This window comes from Thermobia domestica, chromosome 9 (genome assembly GCF_964235325.1).
Source record: "Thermobia domestica chromosome 9, izTheDome1.hap1.1, whole genome shotgun sequence".
Lineage (NCBI taxonomy): Eukaryota > Metazoa > Arthropoda > Insecta > Zygentoma > Lepismatidae > Thermobia > Thermobia domestica.
This window is the reverse complement of record NC_137462.1, coordinates 169810310-169836033: the sequence shown is the minus strand read 5'-3', so window position 1 is coordinate 169836033 and position 25724 is coordinate 169810310. Positions and strand designations below refer to the sequence as shown.

At 36.3% G+C, this 25724-nt stretch overlaps 1 protein-coding gene across 4 annotated transcripts in view; it reads left to right on the top strand.

Moving 5' to 3' along the window:
* Window positions 1–25724, top strand: part of LOC145695196 (G patch domain-containing protein 2) — a 60658-nt gene that overhangs the window by 16326 nt on the left and 18608 nt on the right. For all 4 annotated transcript variants that reach the window (XM_081772177.1, XM_081772176.1, XM_081772173.1 and 1 more), the window contains exons 5-10: window positions 110–244; window positions 6615–6791; window positions 10110–10186; window positions 15399–15604; window positions 16875–16999; window positions 23548–23667. In XM_081772177.1, coding sequence (XP_081628303.1) covers window positions 110–244; window positions 6615–6791; window positions 10110–10186; window positions 15399–15604; window positions 16875–16999; window positions 23548–23667 — 840 coding nt within the window. The remainder of the gene's footprint in view (window positions 1–109; window positions 245–6614; window positions 6792–10109; window positions 10187–15398; window positions 15605–16874; window positions 17000–23547; window positions 23668–25724) is intronic.

Sequence of the window (25724 nt, the reverse complement as noted above, 5' to 3'; positions counted from 1 at the left end):
TTTGTGTGAACATTTGTTAAGAACATAATTAACGTTCTTAGTCTTTTTTGGAGAATTTTGATTGTTGTTTACCTCTTTGTTTAATTATTTCCCCGTGCTGCGATTTCAGGAAGCGGAAATTCAAGCGAATGGCAATTGATCCAGACCCTGGCAGCCCTTCAACATCTCATGCTGTTTCTATACTTCCTCCTCCAAGAGTGAAGAAGAAAAAGTTTCTCAAGCATTCAAGCAATAGTGAGAACAGGTAATGTGGCTGGTATAAATATTCTGTTTCATATTCCCACTGTTTCTTTTGTTGTTGTTGTTTTCATTGTTAATAGTTTGGCAAGATAGAGTTAACACTTCGAAAACTGTTTTCAGAGCTTAGATTTCTAACATAATAAACTAGCTAACATTTTCAATATATATCTCAAGACATTGTCAATTAAAAACTTAAAAATAATCTCCATTTCACTTGCTGAAATATGAATTAATATATTACCAAAACATGCTTCTAGTTTGATGTATTGTAGTATTTGTAGCCCTCCTATTTTTGTAACACCTACCTGCTGTTCATCGACTGGGTGAATTAAGAATAAGCTCTTAAAACTTCCTTGAATCCTGCACCATCCTAGACAGAGTTCTTGATAAAAATGAAATAAATATTTGGTCTAGGAATTAATTCGTGCGGTTTTTAATAAAAATTGAAGCTTTATTTCAAAAACAAAGTAAATGAATACGTTAACAAAAATATTGTCCATCGCTAGCCACTACTTTCTCCCATCTTTCAGGCAATTTACGGATTCCGTGTCGAAAGAATTCCTCATCTTTTGAAGCAATCTAATCAAAGATCCATTTTTCGATATTTTCTGAAGAAGTGAACCGCTGTCCAATCAAATCGTTATTCATGCAATCGATCAAGTAGTAGTCAGACGGAGCAGTGTTTGGTGAATATCGCGGGTGGAGTAACACTTTCCATCCGACATTTTCCAAATAGGTTTTGACCGGTTTTGCGACATGTGGTCGAGCGTTATCATCTTGATAAATAAGTTTATTATGCCTGTTATTCCATTCTGGTCGTTTTCAGGCCAGAGCTTGCTTCAAACGCATTAATTGTTGGCGATAGCGGTGTCCATTAATAGTTTCACCAAGTTTCAGAAGTTCATAGTACACCACACGTTTCAAATCCCACCATATATACAGCATAACCTTTGCACAATGAATATCTCGTTTCGGTTGTGAAGGACCTGGTTCACCTTGCTTCACCCAGGCCTTTTTTCGTTTAGGATTCTCGTAATGAATCCACTTCTCATCACCAGTTACAATTCGATGCAAAAATCCCTTCCTTTTCTGTCTTTGAAGCAGCAATTCGCAAACGGTTTTTCTTCTTTCAACGTCTTTCTTTTCAATTCATGTGAAACCCAATAATACATCTTTTGAATCATTCCTATGGCTTTGAGACGTTTGGAAACTGTTGTTTGCTCAACTCCACTCCAAATGCTTCTGCAAGTTCGTCCTGCGTTTGACACGAATCCTGATCAAGCAATGCTCTCAATTCTTCATCTTCAAATTCTTTTGGCTGTCCAAATTGCTTTTGGTCTTCCAAGCTGAAATCACCACCTTTAAACCGTGCAAACCACTTCTGACACGTTCGCTCAGCTAGAGCATGGTCACCAAACACTTCCACTAAAATATGATGACTTGCGGTAGCACTTTTCTTCATGTTAAAGCAATGAAGAATAACTCCCCGCAAAAACACTTTATCAGGCACAAAATGCGCCATTTTCAGTTGAAGAAAAAATGTTGTTGTTTCCGCTTCAAGCAACTGACATATACTAAACAAGATGCTCAATGACAGTAGTTTTCAACGCATGTTTGGATCAACGAAACTATGGGACAATAAGCTAGTTACGCCATCTTTTGTAAAACCGCACGAATTAATTCCTAGACCAAATATTTAAGCAAAATTATGGAACGAATATGATTCACGTAAATCACATTGCACTATAAGCTAAAACTGTTAAGTAACTCCATGTCGATGGGTAAAGAAACGAAAGTTATCAGCACAGGAACGTAAATCCGACATTGAACGTAGCCTGTGTAGAACCAAACCATTACGACCGTTGTTTTGTATGGGAAGATATTTCGTTCTATCATAATACTAGCAGCAGTGTTTACTCTTCATACGAAAATGATATAGTTTAATAAAACATGAAACAGAAAATTTGAATATTGTAGAAATTGCTTGTTTTTAATTCTCTTAGAAATGAAATTTTCCAAAAACTCATTAATACATGTTCTCTCATTTTTAATGAAGAGTTTGTATATCGAACTTCATACTTACAACTTTAGTGAATCCTGGCTCTAACCATATTTTTAGTGAAGAATCAGAAGTTTGAATATGAGAACTACCTCCTTTCTCTAGTTAGGAACGGAGTTTCCGAAACTATTGAAGAAAGAAAAAGAATCCCACATTCTGCTTTCGTGACAAAAGGAGTTTTATATCCAATTTCACGTTTCTAGCTATATCATATGGCATGAGCTTCGAAGAGAGAGTCACTTTACTCTCTTATATAATAATAATATAGATCTGGTACGTCACGAAATGTTATAGTTTAAAAACCATAAAACATTTAGTAGTTAGTTAAAATTAATTTTGAGATAGAGTGCACCAGTCAGCGCCTCTAACGACAGCAACGATGCTCAGTACTACGTAGTCACTGCTTTATTGAAACTTATAGGTTTACAATATTATAATTTTCATTATTATTAATAATAAAAAAAGCAAAAAAATGTGTCGCGATGTCATGGATGATCAGTAAACTGTGTCGCCGGTCAAAAGGAGTTGAGAACTACTGGGATAGATTACCTTTCCAACACTTCTGTGTTTACTGAAGTTTCCAAAGTGCCTATCTGGTGTGAATTTCAAATGTAAGTGACTGTTTTCTGCCTATATCTGACATCCATATTTTATTCATATCAGACAATCTATAATTTGTTTACATCAAAAACATAATTCTTAATAATTGTGTGGATAATTTATTGAAATCGTATTTACTCCGATATGTCAATGTATAACGAACAAAACTTGTAATTTTGTAATGTGTGACAAACCCAATTTCGTTATATTTATTTCGTGCTTACTTCCATATTTTTCATTCCTTGTAACTATTTTATATTTTGGTCATTGTTTCTTTTCTATTATCACATTATTCAGCTAAGTATAATTTTTTACCAACGTGTATATATATATATATATATATATATATATATATATATTACAGGGTGGTAGGTAACTCCACCGAGAAACTTTGGGAGGCATTCCTTATACGAAATAAAAGAAAAAAGTTCTAATAATAAACATGGGCCCAAAAACATCTCCGTTCAGAGTTATGATCCGTTGAAAATTCGAAAAATCACTTTTCTAAACTCCCGAATTTAGAAACTATAGGACCTATCGCAAGCGGTTTAAGGAATTACACATGAACTAGTATGTGCTCTATCTAAATATCCATGTTTTACCATCCTCCGTTGTCGGTGAAAGGAACTGTAAAGAAAGTTGAAGTATAGGGATACTCCTTTAAGTACTAATGGTGTGTTCATTTCACTGGTACCGGTGAATTCTGAAACATTGATATTTAGATAGGGCGTATACCAGTTCCTGTGTAATTCCTTAAACCGCTTGGGATAGGCCCTATAGTTTCTAAGCCAGGGCGTTTTAAAACGTGACATTTCGAATTTTCGGTAGTTCATAACTCTGAAAGGAGACTTTTTCGACCCATGTTTATTAGAACTTTTTTCTTTCATCTTGTATAAGGAACCGCTTCCCAAATTTTTTCGGTGGAGTTACCTATACACCGGTTTCATTCAATAGAATTATTGACAACGAACAAGTACAATTTTTGACAAAAATAAACAACTGTATGACAAGGAATTATAAATCTAAAAATAATTAAGTTGTCAAACTAAACTGAAAGTGGATATAAATGTAAACTAGTTCATTATCTAATGCTGATATGAATCAATAATTGTACCAATCACAAGAAAGGCGATAAAACAGTAATACTTATCGAGGCATTTCTCTTGTCAGCAACGTGTAAAATCCTCTCAAACATTCTATTAGCAAGATTGAACACAGATGAAATTAATGGAGATTATCAGTGCGGATTTAGACGAAATCGAGCAACTATCGACCAAATATTTATTATTCGACAAATACTCGAAAAGAAGTGGGAATACAATACCCCGGTACGTCAATTATTTATTGATTTTAGAAAGGCTTGCGACTCGGTTAGGAGAGAAACATTGTACAGCATTCTTACAGAATTTGGAATACCGAAAAGCTAATTAAATTAATTCAGATACGTTTAAATGAATCCCAAAGTAAAGTCCGGGTAGGAAAATTTTTGTTCACGAGCTTTCACGTCGAGAATAGCCTGAAACAAAGAGATGCGTTGTCGCTATTATTATTCAACTTTGTCCTAGAATACGGTAAGGAAAATCAAAGATAACAACCAGGGCCTAGAGTTGAATTGTTTTCACCAAGTTGTGGCATATGCTGATGATGTAATTTTAATAGGAAATTATAGGAGAACAATAGAAAGAAATGCAGAAGTCTTATTAAACGCTTGCAAGGACTGGGTTTAGAAATAAATGCAGAGAAAACCAAATACATGGAAATTCGTTGGGATCGTAATACTGCAAGTTATGGATGCGTTAAAATATCAAATAATATTATCGACAAAGTGGTTACATTCGAATATCTAGGATCAGTATTAACAGACCAAAACCACATTCACGAAGAAATTACATATCGACTAAAAGCAGGAAATTCGTGTTATTATTCTGCCCAAAATCTCTTGTCGCGAATTCTGTCACGAATCCTGACGCGAATATTCGGTCCCAAGAGGAATGGGAATGGGGAATAGCGGAAACTTCATAACGAGGAACTACATAATTTATATGGTTTACCAAACATTGTTAGGGTTATCAAATCTAGGAGGCTCAGATAGGTAGGTCATGTAGCCAGGATGGAATAAAGTAGAAACGCTTTCAAAGACCAATCGGAAACCCACCATTAGGAAGACCTAGGAGCAGATGGGAGGACACAATTAAGATGGATCAGGCAGAAATAGGAATACAAAGTAGAAACTGGATCCAATTGGCTAAGGATAGAAGTCAGTGGAGGGCTTTTGTAAACGCAGCATTGAACCTTCGGTTTCCATAGGCCGTAGTTAGTTCAGTTATATATATATTTCATTTTGGAAATAGGTTGATATGTAAGAGTGAAATCGATGTAGTCCAATACCTGGCTGAATTGGGATAACTGCCCTCACTGTAAATTGTATGAATAGTTTAAATCTCTTAATTTAGATGATATTTCAAGTGAAAAATATATCACCTGTGAGTGTAGCAGTTACTAATGTAAAATAAGATTACATTTCAATAACTTCTGTGATGTACTGATCGAACTTGACTTGTATGGATGGTTCAGTGTTTATGAATGTTCCTGTATGTATATTATTGATGCTTCGACTAATCGTTATCAGTTTCTGAGTAACACTAATATGCAAACTTCAAAACATTGCTGAGTTACGGATTCGATAAACTTTAGGCTATTTTTTTAAATAGTCTTAATTCTTATTATACACGCAAGACGCGTGTCTGTCAGTCACGCTAATTCTCAATAGTTGAAAGCCAGGATAATAATTGTTGCGCTCGGGGTGCCTCCCACCTGGCGTATGGGACACGCGCTACTTCTGTTACGTGAGGTCCCTTGCTCGATCACCGGCCAAGGAAGTTTGTGGTGGACAACACCATGTCCGTGGGTTTTCTCGATGTATTCGTGTTTCCTCCATCCTCATTCCACCAATTCTTCCATCATCATTCACTTGCCTAAATCACCAGTCTCCCTTAGCCTAAAAGGCATAATTGTGTGACGTTAAACCGTAAGATTTCAGTTCATTTTCCCACCGGCGCCAAGAGATGTCGGTAGCGTGCAGGCAAATTGCAGACGAGTCAAAGACTTGGGAGAATCAGCTATTAACAATGTTTGTATTCAATTAATTATAGTAGAACTGAATAATGAATGAATTGAATTATGTTGCACGGTGAAGTAATTGTTTACACGAAATTACTAATTATTTGCTTTTCATGGAACATGTCTAAAACAACTATTTACTTCGTACAGTTATGATTGTTAGATGTGGTGGGAATGGCATAGCAATAATCTTAGCCATTCAAAATATTGTACAACTTCCAAGGAATATACAGCCTTATCAAAGAACGACCGTCGTGACGACGACGACGACGACGACGACGACGACGACGACTACTACTACTACTACTACTACTACTACTACTACTACTACTACTACTACTACTACTACTACTACTACTACTACTACTACTACTACTACTACTACTACTACTATTATTATTATTATTATTACTATTATTATTATTATTATTATTATTATTTACAGTCATGATCTCTTTTTCATATGTGAGACACTCGCGTTTAACGAATTCCTTCCATCTTCCTGGAATTTTCCTTATTTCTCTATATCACCCAAATTCGTTAGCTCAACATCTTTAAAATTCAAAGGATTTACATGTCTTTTTCACATCAACAGATACAACAGCATCTTATGTGGCAAACGCAAGAGGAGCACAAGAGAGAAGAGTCTTGATTGCCAAAGAAGCGAAGGAAGTAATTCTAAATCTTCAAGGTTTTTGGGCTTCCATAAGATGACTCTGTCAAATGCACAGGAAAGGCACATGGATTTCTCTCAAATGGAAGGCAAGCATTGGTAAGTTTTTATACCAGTTACGAAAGTGACATAATTATCTATAACCGAAATCCGTTCTGATCTAATGGATAGCACATGCGCCTTTGAAGCATCTTATCTCGGGTTCAACTCCCGGTAGAAGAGCATTAAAATTTGAACCCATTATGGCTGTTAGGATTCCACTAATTCGTATAGCCTCGGTGCTAAAATGATACGTAAACTTCCACAAACTAACAATAAATATGAACCTAGAGCTGCTGAAGCAACAAATTGAATACTAGGCACTTTTGTAGTAGCTGTATTGGTGTACGTGAATTAGGCTAAAATACTTTTAAGTGGTGAAATATACATTTTTATCACACATGTAGATAGTTTTGTTTGTAATAATACTAGGTTTCATATTACAGAGTCCAATACAATTACCGTTACTCGTATATCTTACATTTCTAAGTTCCACTGTGATATCTATTTATATATATATTAAAGAATCAAATACAGATAAATGTAAGAATTACTTATTGTTCTAGTTCTTTGCGTAACTCTTAGGTCTATTAGTCTTTTGTTTTTGATTTGAATACAGCGTTGTTAATAAGACTGTGCTATTGTACTACAGAGATCCAAAAATTACAAAATTACAAAAGTTAGTGAAGTAAAATTGACTTGTTATTATAACAATTTTCGATGAATGAACAGAAGACGCAGCAAAGAAGTTTTATTGTAGAATGGGTAGTACACCTACTAGACTAGTATTATTAACGAAGTTTTTACTCAATGTACATCCACATACAGTACGTTTTAAAGACTTTCCATTTATCATCATCATCAGTACAGATTCTTCAAGAAAACAACATTACTTAAGGTTGGTTTAAAGGGACCAGTTTTGCCGATAGATGGCACTACAGTCTTCGTATCTCTCCCATGTATTTTTTATCTTTCACGAAAATTCACGATGTCTCTTACAAATTTCAACCTACAGACTTCAAATTTTTAGAAAAGGAACTTCATAATCTATCAAAGGCAATAATCCGTGCCGATTCTTTATTTAGAAATTTCTTCATTGTTGAAATGGCTTGATTGTTGAAATGGATATTCAAACCTTTAACAATGGAACTGTTTCAACAATGCAGAAAATTCTAAATAAAAAATCGGCACGGTTTGTTTCCTTTAATAGATTATGAAGTTCCTTCTCTAAAAATTTGAGGTCTCTAGGTTGAAATTTGTAAGAGAAATTGTAAATTTTCGTGAAAGGTAAAAAATACATGGGAGAGATACGAAGACTGTAGTGACATCTATCAGCAAAACTTGTCCCTTTATACTAACCTTAAAGAATTATATTATTTGTAAATCTCATGCACTGTAAAAATAATGTTATAATAACTCATGTAGAGTTTATTTCTATAGGAAAGAAGTACATACATAATTAAAGAAAGACAAATTAAATTGTTTTCACAGTGCATAAAATTCATTGAATGTAATTCTTCATGCAGCATTGTTTCCTGAAATGGTTGGTGAATTGGGGATTACCGTCGCTTTCAGCACCGAGGCTATATGAGACGTGGACATACAGCTTAACGTGGTATCTGAACCACATGAGCTGCTGCCAAGAATTGAACCCGGGTCCTCCTCGCCGAAGAAGCGTTCGCTAACCATATAGCCACGAGGGAACTTGTTTCCTTAAAGAGTTTGCACTGAGGAAGGTGACAACCTTTAAAGTCTTTTAAACGTGTATGGTCAAGATTTCCCATTGTTATCGGGGGACGATTACGTGAGTACGAACCTAGTTAATATTAAATATGCATCCTGTCAGTACATTAAGTAAGTTCTGCTCACCTTCAACCTTTTGTTTCTTTTCTTCGTTTCAATCTTAAAGGTTTAGATAAGATAAAAATTGTACGGGGAGAAGATATTTAAACGCTGTAGACCCATCTAAGTAGTGTTCTTCATGAGTGTGTAATTGTTTATAATTTCGATGAGTTTATATGTATTGTCACTTTCATCACAGCAATTAGATAGAATTGATTAATTTTTAGCTCCTATCTTGTAAACTTTAATACTTCTTTTCAGTTCATTGCTGATGGATTCATCAGCTATTCTGACAGAACTACAACAAAGCATGGGAGCAATTTTTGCTTTGTTATAAGCAAAAATGCTTACTAAGAAATGATTACTAACGTCTTAACATTAATTTCTGCTTTTGCTTTGTTATCTTAATATTCTTTTGAGAGTTTCTTGCCACGCCTGATAAAACTTGCTTAGTAACTCAAGCGCTCTATATGGTATGTGCAAGAGACAAAGAACAACTAAAACTGCGAGAGACATGTTGCACTGGTTCGGTTGCTTCTAACTAGTGAATATGTAGTTGTTTGTACTTCACTGGTTTTGCTTAATGTTGTGCTTCGAGGTGGATATTGTGTAAATCATGTAGGTACAGAAACACACACATTAAGCCATTGCACCAAGTATTCTGTTAGTGTTAACAATGAAACATCAATCAAAGTTAAATAAGTTGTGAAATTAATTATTGTGATCCGAGTATATTGGCACTGCCATTCATATATATATATATATATATATATATATATATAAATATGTGTGTGTGTATAAGAGTGATCCATCCGGGACTTCCCCATTTTGTAAACGTAATTGGTTTGTTGCTTATATTTTGGTGCATGAGCATCCTTAATTTACCATTATGTCTGGTTCTCTCACCCAGGATTTTTTCAGCGTAGATACGTGTTAAAGAAATTTCCAGTAGCTTTTTTTTAAAAAGACCATTATATATGACAATACCAATACTGTAACTTCCTACACATTCTTTCTAATTGCTCTGAAGATGATGATTACAGAAAAAGTATCCGAAATTAGAAACAACTTAACATTGATATGAAGCACTATTAAAGTAAGTTTATCGTATAATAAATACCTTCATGGAACAGAATAAATAAACGTAATAATAATAAGTATTTGGTAAGCAAATAGTTTAATTTATATAGTTGAAAAGATACTTTTAAATGTCCTCTAAATGAAGATAAATAGCATATGGTTGCTATTATGTACTGTTAATATTTTCAGTGCGATGTGAAAAAATTAACGCTTGTTTTCCTAATTTCATTTGAAATTTCTTCTGACTTGGGTAGAAAGTGGATGATGGTAGAAGTAAGAAGAAATCTCATAATGTAATTTGTTAAGCAGCGTTAATTTTCTCACTTTGCATCGAGGATGATGATAGTGAATCATTGAACCGGTGCCCAATTTATTTTACTTCATTGACACGTGAAGATGGTGAGTCCTTTCGGCATATTATGTATTTCTGACTCATTATACTCCTTTTCTTTTTAGTGAAATGATGAGTAGCAGCAGTTTAAGCAGCTCTGAAAGTGATACTGGAATATATACCAATGATGAAGGCCGTGAAGGTACGTACGATCAGTTTAAGGCAAATGTTCACTGTTTGAATTACATGAATTTGCACCCGTAAAAGATATTATTATTATTATTATTATTATTATTATTATTATTATTATTATTATTATTATTATTATTATTATTATTATTATTATTATTATAATATTTAGTTGACAAATATCGAATTAACCCTTTATTTGGCAGTGTTGCTCTGCATCAACATCACATTCTATTGCGTTATCCGCATGAATTATAACTTCAGTGATCATTTAATTGGCATTATTGCTTTCATACAATATTCATATACATGATTTGCGGGTCTCATTTTTAGATACTTCTAATCTTCGTCAACAGGGGACAGTCAAATTCAGTATTGTAGAAGCTTTATCTCCTACGTTCCGCAAAGTTATTTTTTTATTTTTATTTGTGGTTTCTTGCTCTGTAGGAAAATATTTCAACGAAACCCTATTGGTAATTACTGAGAGTATTCTTATGATATTTTACCATAATAGGGCAATGTAGCTCAGTAGCTGTATTTTGTAACCAAAGTACAAAAATACTTTAAAAATTACGAAATTATGATCAGGAAAACATGGTTCAACCATAAAAGCAAACTAAACATTTTAATTGTAATGCGGTCAATGCTTGCCACTTAAAGGGTTAAGTAAGATATCGTAGGATGAACTATATAAATCATTTCCTGTAAAGAATGTCGGAGATTAAAAAATAATAATAATAATTAAAACTAACCTGAATAATGTTCGTTTGTTTTTTAGCCTGAATTCCTGAATTACATTAATTATTTACATTTCACGCACGTATGGTGTACAAAAATTAGGAACAAATTATCTTATAGGAAAATTAGAGTATTGATATAAGAATAAAGGTTATAATCGAAAAAGAAAGTAAGAACTCCATAATTTTTTGGACGTTATATTTCATAAGATATTCAGTAAATTTCAGTCGAAAGTATGCAGCTAGTAATGTATTCGTAAAAAGAACGCCAGAGCGTTTTGACAGACCAGATCAACATATGGATAATCATGTTTATTAGAGCTTTCAGATTTGTAATTCTTCAAGAAGATTTGGTTGAGTAACTAAATGGAAAATCAAACCTATGGTGTATTAACAGTTACAGTTCCATTATGTTGGAAACAGAAAGCCTACAGGATTTTTAAGACTTAGAAAAGCGGGTCTGAAATGAAGGGGGAAAAAAAAAGTCGTACACAAGACTCCTGTAGGTCACATTTCCGTTGTGACCAGGAATATCGTGCAAATTAAAGAGAATAGCTAAAAGACAACTTTAAAGTTAGTTTTAAGCCCCCTTGAAACATGGAAAGAACTTTATCATTATAAAAATTATTTTGTGAATAAAACAGTTTAAGTGACATATAGCAGATCTTTTACTTTTGTTACGCCTCTTATATTGGAATCTCCAAAAGAAACATTGGGACTAGACTAAAGGGATACATTAGAAAGTTTCAGAAAAATAAAGAAGCTGTCTCAGGGCTGTCAAGATATCTCGAGACCACAGAATGTACAGTTGAAAATTGAAAATGTAGAAGTTCACATCGGGCCACTACTAATATTGAGAGAAACATATTTTGAGCTTATTATATAAGAACAGAGAAACCGCTATTGAAGACTATAAAGGGAAACCTTGAGAAGAACTGGAATTTGATTATTACCAACTACAATAATAATAATAAATTAAGACAGTAAATATTTGATTATACATCCTTTAGACCATGCAAAAATTACAGATTAAGGGTTGAATTTAAACATAAATTGGCAACAGTGTTTAATTTGACAACATTGTGCATACAGGTGCTTGAACTTACATCGTTGTAGTAGACTTAATTGTATGTAACGTAGAAGATTACAGGATAAGATTCCTTTTTAAAAAGTACAAGTTTGATTTACGTGTTGGTGCACTAGCCAAAGGACCATGCTCAGAGCTTATGGAAATCCAGTTTCAGTTAAATTGGCTGGTATTGCAGTATGTTGTGTATTTTGGTCTCTCATGAAAGGTCTGAATGACCAGGAAGCCCCAAAACCCCACGTTTCTGAGATATCCCCTGATTATTGTCGTTACTTAAAGGCATACGCTTCCTTTAGAAACTGAAATTATTAATTAGATCGTCATTTTACTTATGAAGTATGAACGAGTCTTGCTAGGGTACTCTAGGTTTTTGGGGTCGCTGATTCCTAATCCGAGGTCAGTTAACCTTCATCACGTCATGTTCACGGTCATTTGAAATCAAATCATAAAGAAACGTTGCAAAAATCTGAACAAAAAGTACATAAAGGTTTCTTCAGACGCTGGATCGGATTGTCATTTTCTTGACCCGACAAGACAGACACAGACACACACACACACACACACACACACACACATATATATATATATATATATATATATATATATATATATATATATATATATATATATATATATATATATATATAATTAATTAATTACCGATTCTTTCCAACCTGTTTTCACCTATAGTAAAGTTTTACATTCTATAAAACGTTTTACATTCAAATCACAATGCAATGAACTTTACATGACTTTCTTGTGTCAAGAAAATGACATAATCTGATCCAGCGACGCAAAACACATTTATGTATTTTTTGTGAAGGTTTTTGCAACGTTTCCTCTTGATTTGAACTTCAAATGACCTTGAACCTGACGTGATGGAGGTTAACCGAACTCGTATTCGGAATCTGCGACCCCTAAAACCTAGTATACCCTAGTGAGACTCGTTGAGATAATTCATAAGTAAAATGTCGGCCTAATTATTTTCAGTTTGCGGGAGTGTATGGCTTTAAGTGACGATAATAATAAGGGAATATCTCAAACGTGAGGTTTTGGGGCTTCGTGGCCATTGAGACTTTTCATCAGGGGACAAAAATACACAACATACTGCAATACCAGTCAATTTAACGGAAACCGGATTTCTATAAGCTCTGAGCAGGATCCTTTACTATACTGAAATCATTTTGTGCATATATATGCAAACGACAGTTGTTACAAAAAACTGTGCAGATCTGCATAGAGGATAGCCTTAAGCCTAAGCCTTGACGAGAAGTGCCCGCGGCAAGCATTTGAAATATAGGCTTAAAAATGACATGATAGGAACATTATTCAGGTTAGTTTTAATTATTATTATAATGTGTTCTAAATGCTCAATAACCAATTATAATACCTGAAAAAAAATCGTTATAGTAATAATAATAATAGTACAGTGCAAAAGGTATTTTTTGAGCTGCATGGGTGTCTTTCAGTGTTTATTATGTTTTAGGGTGTACTGAGTCTGAATGACTTGATTTTCTTTTAATAACGTACAGTTTGCTTGCAAAAGAAGAGACTATAATACACTGATTTATCAAAAAAATCTCATTAACATGTAAAACAAAATTACATTTGCCATTCTTGACACATTTATAATTTGATTTGATTTTGAGTTAGAATTCTTTTCAACAGCGATGTTATATGAGACATGGACCTTAGCTTAACGTGGAATCCGAGCCACATTAGCTCTCTGTTCATATCTGAGCCTCTAGTCTTCATTGATAGTTGTTCTACTAAACTCATTGAAGTTATCAGCAATGTAGCACGTCTGTTGGAAGCTATAGTACCAAACTAATTTATTGCTTCTAACTGAATGAATAAGGCTACCAAACATCCCAATGTGGTTGGGACAGTCTGTTCTTTCTAATCCTAGTCCCGATTTTTTTTTAACTGATGTCAGGACGCGAAAATATCCTATTTTTTTTTTCTCTATCCGAAAGTAATATTTTTTAAATCAGAACGATAACTGCTCTGTTTTAGTGGTTAAAAAAAGGCAAGCATTGTTTATTATATTTATATACCATAACAATACTTCTTCGAGTTGAATAAAAACTGTAACACATAGAAAGCTTTATTCCAGCGGTGATGAGCTAGCATGAGACCTCCATTCAAGGATGGAAAAAAGTTAGTTCACTGTTAGAATTGGAGATATAAAAAGTAACGCCATGGCATGGCAGCGATCATCTGAAATTTTAGCAGCCTTAAAAACGCATTCCCTCGTACACAGTGTTTAAAATAACTGGAACACTTGACACGATAACTTTCCGGAATGCAGGCAATGATGGGAGTCAATAAAGAGCAGAACCTTCCAGAAATGCCAAATATTACTAGGAGACGAAGTCTCACAAACTGAGTTTTGATAGGACACTAAGGTGGCGCAACGAAATTGCCTCGAGTTCCGGGCCACATTAAGCCTTGATCTTGTAACTCAAGTTTTACGTTAAAAATAAATTGCCAATAATTGGCATGTACTCTTAACTTTCTATCATACAATTGGTAATTTCAGAAGAAAAAGCCTTTTTCACGCCCTGAAAATAATCATATATATTCTTATGAATATACCTTGAAAATGTATGCACCGTCCTAGTATAGATTGAAGACTTTCGGATACTACTTAAGGTACTCGCCCCCTCCATGGAATTATTCAGAGCAGCTCATGTTTATCTGAAAAATACAAAACCATTGTTCACAATGCAATTTAACGGAATAGTTACTTCGCCCATTCTTAGAACGTTATATTGGCTATGATAATGGATGAGCGAAAGCATGTCCGTGAACTTTACTTCCGAAATAACACGATGACCTGAAAAATCACAGAAAATCGCTTTCTATACGCTAGTTTGATATCCCGAAGCTAAAGCTTCCTTCAGGTGGGTATTTGCTGTGTGGTCAGAAAGTAAGTGATGGGTTCGTCAGAACGCGAATACACTCCCGAAAGGAACTTTAAAAATATGAATCTAAGAAGGATATCTTTTTCTCCAGTGAGGTTAATTAGCTCTGCAATTTTCACACTTTGTTTTTCACTTTTGTTGGCAACTATTTAAAGATCAAAAAATTGGAAGTTTGATTTTTATATATATAGTATATAGTTTATATCACTCCACCCTATGGTGCGCTCTAGATTTTTAAGAAGATTTCACCTAAAGAACTTTTGAGTATTTTCTCGTGTTCAGCATACAAAAATCTATAAGAATCAGAGGAAAACGCCCATTTAGTTCTTTTGGTCATAGGCCTGTGTAATATGAGTTGATGCACTGGACATAATGCTAACACTTTTTATGCTGATGAAAGCATTTAATTGGTTTTCAGTATTTTCGTTGAGTTTTCTGTAGTATATGTAAATGACACAATTTATATTTTGGCAGGTGACGACGAACAGAGTGATTGGTTCTGTGAATCAGGATCCGCTTGCGGTGTAAAACCTTGGTGGGATAATGATGATGGGGATGATGATACAGATAGAGATGAAGATCCAGCATTTCAAGCTATTCTTACAGCGAGCTTTGAACATATGCCAGAAGAATCGAAGCAAGCATACCGTGCTCGTGTTCAGTGGCTACGAGATGGTTTGGTAAATTTTAACATTAACACTTATTATTTTTAGTCATGCTATTATTCCTTAACAAAAACAAGCACAGTTTAAAGAAAGTGTTGTATTTATGCTTTAACTTGTTCTCTGTTAACTTAAGAAACACTAAATGACATCGCTGCTAAAACACCACTTGGTTATTGAGTCCCTTCCGATGTCAAGACAAGCCAAATCAGATAATCGTTATCTACTTCCCTTAAATCTGCTATGTATTATTTTCTTATTGGTCTACTCAAAGAGCTATTTCGAAAGGCTTCACAACTACAGTGTGTCCATAAAGTTATTGTGCACTATGATTGCATGCTTCTATGGAAGTACAGTAATATATGATTTGTAAAGCAAATTACACTACATCTAGATATATCTTAAGAAAAATGTGCATGACACTATCGTTTGTACGTCTGAAGAGGTCCATTTTTAACATCTTTCGTTCAAAGTATTTCAAAATATCGTTACTTTCAAAGCACAGGAACTTTCCGAACGCCTATAGAACTTTCACCATTTCCGGTGAGAGTAATATGTTGCACTCACGTTAAACATCTCAATCCGTATAGTATTTTGTGATGTGTATCTCTTGTTCTGCGTTGTGTAAATGTTTGCAAACAAGTATTTTATTCAAAACGTTGTTTCCGAAAGCCTGCAGTCTCTGTATTCTCTGCAACTTATCACTCAATTATAAAATTCAACAAATATAATTAATACATTTAGGCAGTTGCTATTTTTTAAATTCTTGTATAATAAAAGTGACAATAAAACGTTCATACACGAATTGGTAGCAAGCAATTCACGCCATTAATCTACTTTTTCTCTCTCCTTGACATCCTTATTATTTTTGTTACCTCTAAATATTTGATTTTTAAATGTAATTAATTTAAGAAAACTCAGGTAGCTTATCTTTTTGTATTAATGGTGGTAGGAGTTTTAGCTTTTCAACACTGAGGCTGTATGAGACGTGGACCTACAGCTTAAGGTAGAATTCCAACCATTGCAATGCATGAGTAGCCTTTAACTACTCTACTGGAAATCGAACGTTCGCCCCACGCGCACTATCCACAAACACTGAGGGCTCTCGCACTGGTGTACACTGGACTAACATAAAATAAAATTTTTCTGAGTACTTAAAGTAGTAATTCAGTCATCGTAGTGGAAAATATTTCTGCAAGTTTATAGCAGAAGTAATTAAAGATGATTAATGGATTTAGATAGTAGGTGTGCTATACAGTTGTCTTCATAGCTGAAATCTATTTTACAGGGTGGAAGGAAAATTCGTGCTGGTCGGCGTCGGTTAAAGGACGGGCGACCTGGATTTAGTATTATCACGTCTGCTAATGAAAAGTTGTCACGTTTCCTGCAAGATCCAAGTCAGTCGGAACTCAGGTATATTTTTTTCCAAAGCTTTAATTTTCAGTTTTAAGATTATAAATCTTTGTTTCGTATTTTGTATTTTCCATTTTCCGATACACTTTTAGAGCATATTTAGTAAGTCTTAAAATTTGAGTATGACATATATACGAGGAGGAGTCCGAAAGTAAGTTTCCCCAGGCGACTCTCTACAGAGGTGGGAATGCAACATTTGTACCGCGTACATTGAGACATTAGTCATATTGTTCTGTAAGCTTCAAAAACCCTTCCAGGAAAAATTTAGGGCTTTGCATACGGAAGAAGCGTCGAACAGCTTCTGTGACTTCAGCATTGCTTTCAAAGCGCCTGCCGCTGACAGTCTTCTTCGAAGCCGGAAAGAGATGGAAGTCAGTGGGTGCGAGATTAGGAGTGCATGGTGGATGGACAAGGCGCTCCCACCTAAGAGTTGCAATATGATTTTGTGTTGCCGTCGCTGAGTGTGGTCTCGCATTGTCGTCCAACAACAGAACACCAGATGTGAGAAGGCCAGGCAGCTTGTTCCAAATCGCCTCCTTCAATTTCGACAGGGTGTGACAGTACCGCGAAGCATTGATGGTTCCAACATTCAATAAGTCCAGCAACAACATCCCTTGGGCATCCCAAAACACTCTGAGTAACATTTGCGCAGGCGCTTTGACGAAGCCATCTGCAGAATCGTGGGCGAATGATGCGCACTTGTGTCTGGGCGTATTGCACATGCAACCGCTGTCTTGTTTCCCCCCATTGATGTTCGCTTTCCTGGGAATATGAGAGGGGAAACTTATCTTCGGACTGCCCCTCGTATTATCTGATTTGGAAAAGGGATAATTATCAAGTTGTTCTAAACGACATTATGATCTTCACATCTGTTGAAAACCATCTATGTAATTGGATAAGGTACGTTTCTAAGCGGTTTTTCGAAATAAAGGCTTTTGAAAAAGGTCAAATTTTCAATCCTGTGTAACTTTCGTCGTATTCATTCAAAATCTATCATATCATGATAATAATATTAGACTGTAAAGTACTTGGGATGTTCATTGGCCCGTTTGTCTTACTGGCGGTATGGCTGCTGTAGAGGCCACCAAAATCGAGATGTTTGTAATACTGAAGCGTTCTTAGTTTGGAACACTGAATAACACGTGTGATACTGTAATTTTTCATTTGACGTGTATAATTGAAATATACAATAACCTGACGTAGAGCCAGTTGAAAAAATATAACTGTTGGGTTGGCAACACTGTAATCCTGGTGGTATCTTAGAGTATGTCAAATAATATTCCCCTGCTGATATTTGCATGCCACAGAATTTCAGTTTTTTGTTTCAAAGTTACAAGGGCGTATCAAGATAATTGATCCACCTTATATCCTTTTATATATATACAGGGTGTTACAAAAAATCGGGACGGCGGAATATCTCGAGAAATACACGTCGTATCATGAAATACAAAAACACGTGGCAAATATATTTTTAAATTCTATTTCAGGGTGGAACAATGAATTCACCCGGGTGCCCCCTAAGGAGGACAGAGGGGGGCAACTTAAAAAGTTTAAATGATACCCCCCAGTTGGTAGTGCAGATTCAGATGCTACATAAAAAAATATGTAACTTTTATCTGCAACATATTTGTGTGTTTGCTCGATGGATGGCACTGTAATCGCAAAATTATTTTATCGAGCAACGCAACAGAAATGTCGGGACAGTAGAATATCTCGAGAAATACGCATCTGGGCATGAAATTAAATACATGGGACTAACATTTTCGATCCCTGAAGTGTGTGTGTGCAAATGAATGAACTTCGTCAACCTCTAGAGGAGGTGGGTGGAGGGGGCACTTGAAAATGTGACATGGAACCTCCAGTTGTTACTGTAGATTCAGATGCTTTACACAAAATCGACCTTACTTTTATCGGAAAAGTTGTTTTGTGTTCTTGACAGATGACAATGTAGTATCAAAAAGCTGTTTTATCGAGTAACGCATGAAATGTAATTCGAGCAAGAAATACAAGTACTGTATACCTGAATGGTTTTATTGCAGTTACCGTTACTGCAAGCTGTAATCAGGAGCGGTGACAGACAGGGAATTATGGGGCATTTTCTCCCTCTGGAATTTATACCTTTTTAATGGTAGTTCTCCTCCCCCTGCCCCCGTCTTCTGAAACATTGTGCTTCCCTCTCCTCGGATAAAGTCTGCGGGCGTCCATGACTGTAATCGCAACAACTAAATATTTCTTTCAAAGTGCATAGAAATGTTGGAGTTCAAAACGCACGCAATATTTCAAATTAAACGTTGTGCCCCCAAGAATGAGGATATTAGGCTAAAATAGTTCTCCGCGAAACGGATGCATTAAAATCAAATCAAACAAGCATGAAACTACCCTAATTGCCAAAAGAGTTGTTTTTATATAGAAGAAACGTTGGTCATCGACCTATATGTCAATAAGTCATCGAAATAGAGCTGGTAATTGTGTTTGTAGTTGCTGTTTAGTTCCTTGCGGAGTAGCCTCGGCATGCCTGCTTCGAGTTAGTTTTGCATGAAAGACACTGCACAGCAGTTTTCATCAGTGCAAAATTAGTGATTTACTCCGTAGTGGCCTGGGGGGCGCGGTGGTTCAGTGGTAGAGCGTTCACCTCCGGTGCTTGGGGTCCCTGGTTTGAACCCAGCTCACGCCGTGTGGACTTTGTGGTGGACAAACACCGTGCTCGTAGGTTTTCTCGGGGTTCTCCCACTTCATTCCACCATCTCACTCATTTCTCATTATTACCGTCTCCTTTAGGCTAAGCGGCATAACCGTGGGACGTAAAAACTTAAAGATTTCATTTCATTTCCGTAGTGGCCTGTTACGGCTGAGAGAGAGTATCAAGTAGTGTAAAATGAGTGAGAATCGAAATCCTGCCAGAGACTTCCTTATCACGAAGTCTTATTGTGAATTCAAATAGAGGTTTTCATTGTAAGTGAATGTCTTGTAAATTAAGTGCACTTTACTGGCGAAAGTAAAGTCAAATTGTGGTGATCTCGAAGTGCTGGACAGATATTAACTACTTAACGACATGGCCACTCTTTCTGAGCATGACAGAATAATTATTTTGATGATGCGCGGATGGGGTTATCTCCAAAGACTGTATGCTGAAGTTAGGGCGCTATTTAATCAAACATTTCGCAGTCCAAACGATCTCGTTTCAAAGTCTACTATCGAGCGCACCGTGCGGCGCTTCGAGGAAACGGGAAGCGTAAAGAATCGTCGAATTCCTGGGCGACCAAAGTCATCGACTACGGCCGAAAAACAGCTTGACGTTGCATTATCCTTCGTTGAAAATCCTCACCTGACAACCGTGGCTGCCCACAGAACTTTGAAAGTAGTCAAGTTCCACCCGTACAAAATTCATCTGATACATGAGTTGAATGAAGATGAGTTCGACCGTGGTATGGAATTTTGTGAACAGATGATGAGGCGCATTGATGACGATTCTCTCTTTCTCACTAAAATTGTTTTCTCAGACGAAGCCACTTTCGAATTAACCGGTCACGTTAACAGGCATAACTGTAGATTTGGGCTGACAGCGATCCTCATTGGTCGGTTGAAGCACATACCCAATATCCCCAAAAATTGAACGTCTGGGCGGAAGTGATGAACACCTCCATAGTTGGACCATTTTTCATTGACGGGAATTTGAATGCTGGGAAGTATGAAGATATGCTGCAGAACGACGTACTTCCAGCAATTAGACACATTGTAGCGGATAACTTAGCCGAAACTTGATTCCAGCAAGATGGTGCGGGCCCGCACTATGGTGTAAATGTTAGGCAAGTTCTGAATGAGCAATTCCCCCAAAGGTGGATTGGCAGAAGAGGTGGAATTGACTGGCCAGCTCGTTCTCCTGACTTGTCGCCGCTGGACTTTTTTCTCTGGGGACATTTGAAGAATCGTGTGTACGAAAGGAAGCCTACCAACTTAGATGAGCTTCTGCAAAGCATTATTGACGAAATTGCACTCATTGAACTCAATGTCATTAAGGCTGCTGTAGATGGATTCTATCATCGAATAGGGAATTGTCAAATCGAACAAGGTACTCAATTTGAGCACTTACTATAACACACTGGTTTCTGGAGAATATCGTAGGCACCAACAACCACCCCGACGGTGAGAAGTGAGGTGATGCACCGACAGAATAGACCCAGGAGGGAATATACAGCTACTCAGGTACGTTCACGTGGCTGTTACTGTGTAGCACTACAAGTAGTTAATTTATCGCCTGTTGCTATATGTGATGTACACATTAGTCCTTTCCACTTCAATATGAATGTTTAATTCTAAACTTTAGTTGTTTCTCTTATTATTTCCTGCTAAGGTGACTAGAATAAAATATTTTCGATAACAATTCGGCATGTCTTTTTGTATCTTTTCATCGGAAGCGCATTTCGTGCATTACAGCGATAAAACAGTTTTGTTATCTCTCAAGAACACAGAAGAACTTTTCAGAAAAAAGTTGTATATTTGTGTGCATTCCATCTGAATTTGCAACTGCGGGGTCAAATTTCCAAATTGCCCACTCTGTCTCACTAAGGTTTATCCAGGTGTTTCCATTTACACACACACACTTTAGGGATCAAACATATTAGACCCATATATTTTTGTGTAATTTCATGCCCAGATGCGTATTTCTCGAGATATTCTACTGTCCCGACATTTTTGTTGCGTTGCTAGATAAAACAGAGATTTTGCGATTACAGTGCCATCTATCGAGCAAACAAACAAATATGTTGCAGATAAAAGTTACATATTTTTGTATGTAGCATCTGAATCTGCACTACCAACTGGGGGGATCCCATTTAAACTTTTCAAGTTGCCCTCCTCTGCCCCCTTAGGGAGCGCCGAAGAGCATTGATTTGCACACAGTTAAATAGAAATCGAACAAATATTTGACACGTATTTTGTTTTTTCATGCTCGGACGTGTATTTCTCGAGATATTTTCCTGTCCCGATCTTTCTGCTGCGTTACTCAATAAAAGAGATTTTTTGCGATTATAGTGCCATCTGTCAAGAATACACAAAATGATTCCAGTAAAAGTTACGTATTTTTGTGTGTAGCATTTGAATCTGCACTGAAGCCTGGGGTTTCCATTTAAACTTTTCAAGTTGCCCCCTCTATCCCCCTTAGGGGGCACCCGGGTGAATTCATTGTTCCACTCTGAAATAGAATTTAAAAATATATTTGCCACGTGTTTTTGTATTTTATGATACGACGTATATTTCTCCAGATATTCCACTGTCCCGAACTTTTTGTAACATCCTGTATATATATATATATATATATATATATATATGTATGTATAGAGAGAGAGAGAGAGAGAGTATGTATGTAAGAGTACTATGTGGATCTTTTTCACCAGGACACAATAACAGAAAAGTTTGTAACGTTGAATGGTATTCAGGTTTAAATATTCTGTATCTTTGTATTGATTATTATAAGGGAATTTACCTTCCTTTTAATACTAGTCACAACAAAACACATGTTTACATTAATTGTAATCGTAATTCATATAGCCTGATGTATCCATTTGTTAGCTTTTCCTAAATAAATTCCAGAGCAGTCATTTCAAGTACTGAACAGACTTTCGACCCATCGATATGAGCAGAAGGGCAATAGAAAAAAAAGTACTACTGCTGAATGCGCCCTGTCATATATCACTATGGCCATATATTGAATGTTGTCACGAAAAACTAGTTATTGCAATGCCAAAGAAGCATTTCAAGAAAAAGAAATAGCACTACAAAGAAAAATAATGTGATGGTATCTGCCAAAACGAGAAGCTAAATTAGCATTGTATTCTATGTATTCTTGAAGTTGAATATGCATTCTTTCCTTTATAATGTGAAGCGAAATGAAACCACAGCTATGGCGTACCTTCCTTCTCTCTCTAGTACGATATTACAAAGAACACTTATTTGAGCTACCAGTTGATCCACTGACTTATTGCTCACAAAGTTCCAAGGTCAAAGTAAAAAGTTTTATATCATGCTTCTTACCTGCAGTTAATGAATTTGGAACGTGAATATATTGGCGATAACAATTTATATATTTTTTCTTCATTTTTAGTGTATGATATTACATTTCCTGTTTTCATATACACTATTCGTATTACGGCTTCATTTAAATTTATGTTATGTTATATGGATTTTGTAAGTTAAAGTGCCGTAGATGATCAGGTTTTCCATCAACTTTCCAGGTAACTAAGAAACAAATATTAACACAATAGAGGTAATATACAGTGCAAACAGAAAAGAATTGTACAGTTTCAATAGTAACAAATATATTCAGGACGACTATGCTAACCATACAGCAACGTTGAAATTCTATATGAAAACAAAGTAATTGTGAGTTCATTGTACAGATATTCACTTCCAAAAACCCATTAATATTATTTCGATGTAAGGCATGCCTTTCAAACTTTTTGTGTCAGAGGTCATAGAGTTGACTTATAATTCAATATAAGTAGTCCGTAATTATTTATCAAATAAGTAAGATAATTTCTTATACTTTTCAGGTTACATCCTATGCAAAAGCGCGAGAGAGATCAGCTTGGTCATTTGGCTAATCTGTACTCATTAAAACTGAGAAATGACACAACAAAAGGAGTGGCCTACCCTGTACTTACAAAAACAAGGTAATACTGCAGTATTAGATGAATGGTTTCATTCTTTTATACTTCTCTCTATTGTTATATTCCATATCTTAATGTTTCTGGGAAGGGCAATCGCATTATTCTGAGTAATGGAGAGTAATTGAAACAAATACTCTACAGAAACAAGTAGAACTGTAAATAACACTTGTGAAATTTCTGAGAATGTATTACCTGTAAGAGATCCAATAAATTCAGTAGCATCTTATTACATGCTTGTAATCTCACTTGTGCTATTTGGTCTAGGAATTAATTCGTGCGGATGGACAAGAGATGGCGCAACGAACGGAGCGTCCCACAGTTCCGTGTATCCACACATGTGTTGCAAACCCCTGTCATCGCGTATCGTTCGTAGTATAGGGCAGTGGATTAAAGCGTCAACAACACCAGTTTGTAGTTAAGTGAACATGGCGCAATTTGTGCCTGATAAAAGTGTTTTTGCGGGGTGTCCTGCTGCATTACTTTAACATGCAGAAAAGTGCGACTGAAAGTCATCGTATTTTGGTGAAAGTGTATGGTGACCATGCTCTAGCTGAGCGAACGTGTCAGAAGTGGTTTGCACGGTTTAGAAGTGGTGATTTCGGCTTGGCAGACCAAGAGCGAGCTGGACAGCCAAAAAAATTTCAAGACGAAGAATTGACAGCATTGCTCGAGCAGGATTCGTGTCAAACGCAGGAACAACTTGCAGCAGCATTAGGCGTTGATCAAACAACAGTCTCCAAACGCTTGAAAGCCATGGGAATGATTCAAAAGATGTCACATTGGGTTCCACATGAATTGAAAGACAGAGACGTTGAAAGACGAAAAACCATTTGCGAATTGCTGCTTCAACGACAGAGCAGAAAGGGGTTTCTGCATCGAATTATTACGGGTGATGAGAAGTGGATCCATTACGAGAACCCTAAACGAAAAAAGGCCTGGGTGAAACCAGATGAACCAGGTCCATCACAACCAAAACGAGATATTCACTGTGCAAAGGTTATGCTGTGCATATGGTGGGATATGAAAGGTGTGGTGTACTATGAGCTGCTGCAACCGGGTGAAACTATGAATGGAGAACGTTATCGACGACAATTAATGCGTTTGAAGCAAGCTCTGGCCAGAACACGACCAGAATGGGAGAACAGACATGATAAACTTATTGTTCAACATGATAACGCTCGCCCACATGTCGCAAAACCGGTCAAAACCTATTTAGAAAATGTCGGATGGGAAGTTTTACCCCACCCGCCGTATTCACCAGACGTTGCTCCTTCGGACTACTACTTGTTCGATTGCATGAACAACGATTTGATTGGACAGCGGTTTACTTCTTCAGAAGATATCGAAACATGGGTCTCTGACTGGATCGCTTCCAAGGATGAGGACTTCTTTCGCCACGGAATCCGTACATTGCCTGACAGATGGGCGAAAGTGGTGGCTAGCGATGGACAATATTTTTCTTAAGGTATTTATGTATTTTGTATTTGTACTACAGCTTCAATGTGTGCGTACCAACCGCACGAATTAATTCCTAGACCAAATACAATATCCTTCATATGAGCTGGTACGAAAAAGGTTACTACAGTTATTGCACTTCTACATTTATGATGAAAAGATAAAGATTCCACTTGAGTTACATTAAATTTCCAAGTATGATAAGTCACATTTATTTAACATGTGATTACATCATGTGTTTCACAAACAAAATTATCTTGAACTCAACAAGTGGAATCTTGATGTTTTCGACAAAAAATGTGGAATGCAATAGTCGTAGTACCTTTCCCGTACCGGTTCAAATGAAGCATAGGGGCCGCGGTGGCTCAGTGGTAGAGCGTTCACCTCTGGTGCTTGGGGTCCCGGGTTCGATCCCAGCCCCCGCCATGTGAACTTTGTGGTGGACAAACACCGTGTGCGTGGGTTTTCTCGGGGTTCTCCCGTTTCCTCCCACTATCTTCATTCCACCATTTCACTCATTACTCATAATTACCGTCTCCTTTAGCCTAACCGGCATAACCGCGGGACGTAAAACTCAAAGATTTCATTTCATTTCATTTCAAATG